Source organism: Carlito syrichta, unplaced genomic scaffold (assembly GCF_000164805.1).
Source record: "Carlito syrichta isolate Samal-C Ts95f unplaced genomic scaffold, Tarsius_syrichta-2.0.1 Scaffold143329, whole genome shotgun sequence".
Classification (NCBI taxonomy): domain Eukaryota; kingdom Metazoa; phylum Chordata; class Mammalia; order Primates; family Tarsiidae; genus Carlito; species Carlito syrichta.
The window spans coordinates 1-1,260 of record NW_007087425.1 but is presented as its reverse complement, the minus strand read 5'-3'; the positions used below and the strand labels follow the sequence as shown (position 1 = coordinate 1,260).

The following is a 1,260-nucleotide window of genomic DNA, read 5'->3' as shown; positions in this document are numbered from 1 at the left end:
CGGGGCCGGGGGGGCTTCGGACTCTGCCTCACACTGTCACTGTCACCCCCCAGGGCCTGATCCGCCACTTCCGGCCGGAGCTCGAGGAGCGGATGCAGCGGTTCGCCCAGCAGCACCAGGCCCGGCAGGCCGCCTCCTGAGCCGCCCGCACGGGCCGAGTGTCCCATGGCCACGTCTGCAGCGCTGGACAATAAACCTGGCACTTCCCTTGCGCCCTCCCGCGGCCTCTCTGTGGCCTCCATCCTCATGCCGCTGCTCGGCCACGACTCAGGGAAGCCCATACCAGACACGGTCTTGTGAATCCACACCCTGGCCTGCTGGGGTCGGTCAGACCTAGGCCATCCTGAGCAGCCCACCCTGCGTGGAGGAAGCAGGGCGGGGCGGGGGGACGGGATGGACTGGGTCTGGTCACGGGCCCGAGGTCAGATCAGGGCCTGGCCCCTCTCGGCCCTCTGGAGGGGAGGAGGCGGAGAGCGGGCCCAGCCGGCCTGGAGGGCCCAGTGTGGCCTGCGGCCAGAGACAGGATGGGCTTGCACGTGGCTTGAAGGAGACGTTTATTTTGGCTCCGTGATTTGGGTGGGTGAGTGTGGGAGGCAGGAGAGAGGAAACACCACTCTGACTGGGCTCTGGGCATGGCAGGCGAGTCAGCTCCAGGCTCCACCGCTCTGTGGGATGGCACGGGTGGCCTGGGGAGAGCCGGTGAGCGGGCCGTGGGCTAGTCGCTGAGCTGGAGGGGCACACCTACAGCAGGTGCCACAGCTCCAGGCGGCGGTCACTACGGCCCAGGCACTCGCACCAGTGCCGCAGGCGCTCCCCGCTGGCGCAGCCACCCAGCTGCACCCCGCCTGCCATGGGGGACGGGTCAGGAGCCGCCAGGAGCCCACGAGGCTGCCCCAGCTCCCCGTGTCCCCACTCACCGATAAAGTCGTCGGCTGTGCCCAGGTTGTAGTCCCACACAGACACCAGCAGCGTCTTCTGGGCCAGCTCCTCCCGTGGGCCCGCGTAGAAGAACTCCTGCGGGGAGAGGCAGAGGGGCGGGAAGGAGGCGGCCCTGGTCCGCCACCGCGGGAGAAGCAGGCCCTGGCAGCAGGTCGAGACCAGGGCTGGCGGGGACCCGTCCGGCCCCAGCTCACCTCATTGAACTCGGGGTTCAGGGTCTTCCTCCGAACACTGGTCTTATACTTGGATTTCTTCCCCACGTTTGGATGCAGAAAGCTGATTGGGGAGGATGGTGGTGGGGTGTGGCCCTGAGAAGTGGGG

The 1,260-nt window shown here is 68.2% G+C and overlaps 1 protein-coding gene across 2 annotated transcripts in view; it reads left to right on the top strand.

The window, feature by feature from the left end:
• Positions 1-220, top strand: part of NDUFV1 (NADH:ubiquinone oxidoreductase core subunit V1) — a 6,019-nt gene extending 5,799 nt beyond the window's left edge. For both annotated transcript variants that reach the window (XM_008050250.2, XM_021708679.1), the window contains exon 10: positions 54-220. In XM_008050250.2, the coding sequence (XP_008048441.1) occupies positions 54-140 (87 nt within the window). In that variant the 3' untranslated portion in view covers positions 141-220. The remainder of the gene's footprint in view (positions 1-53) is intronic.
• Positions 221-1,260: the final 1,040 nt, after the last annotated feature.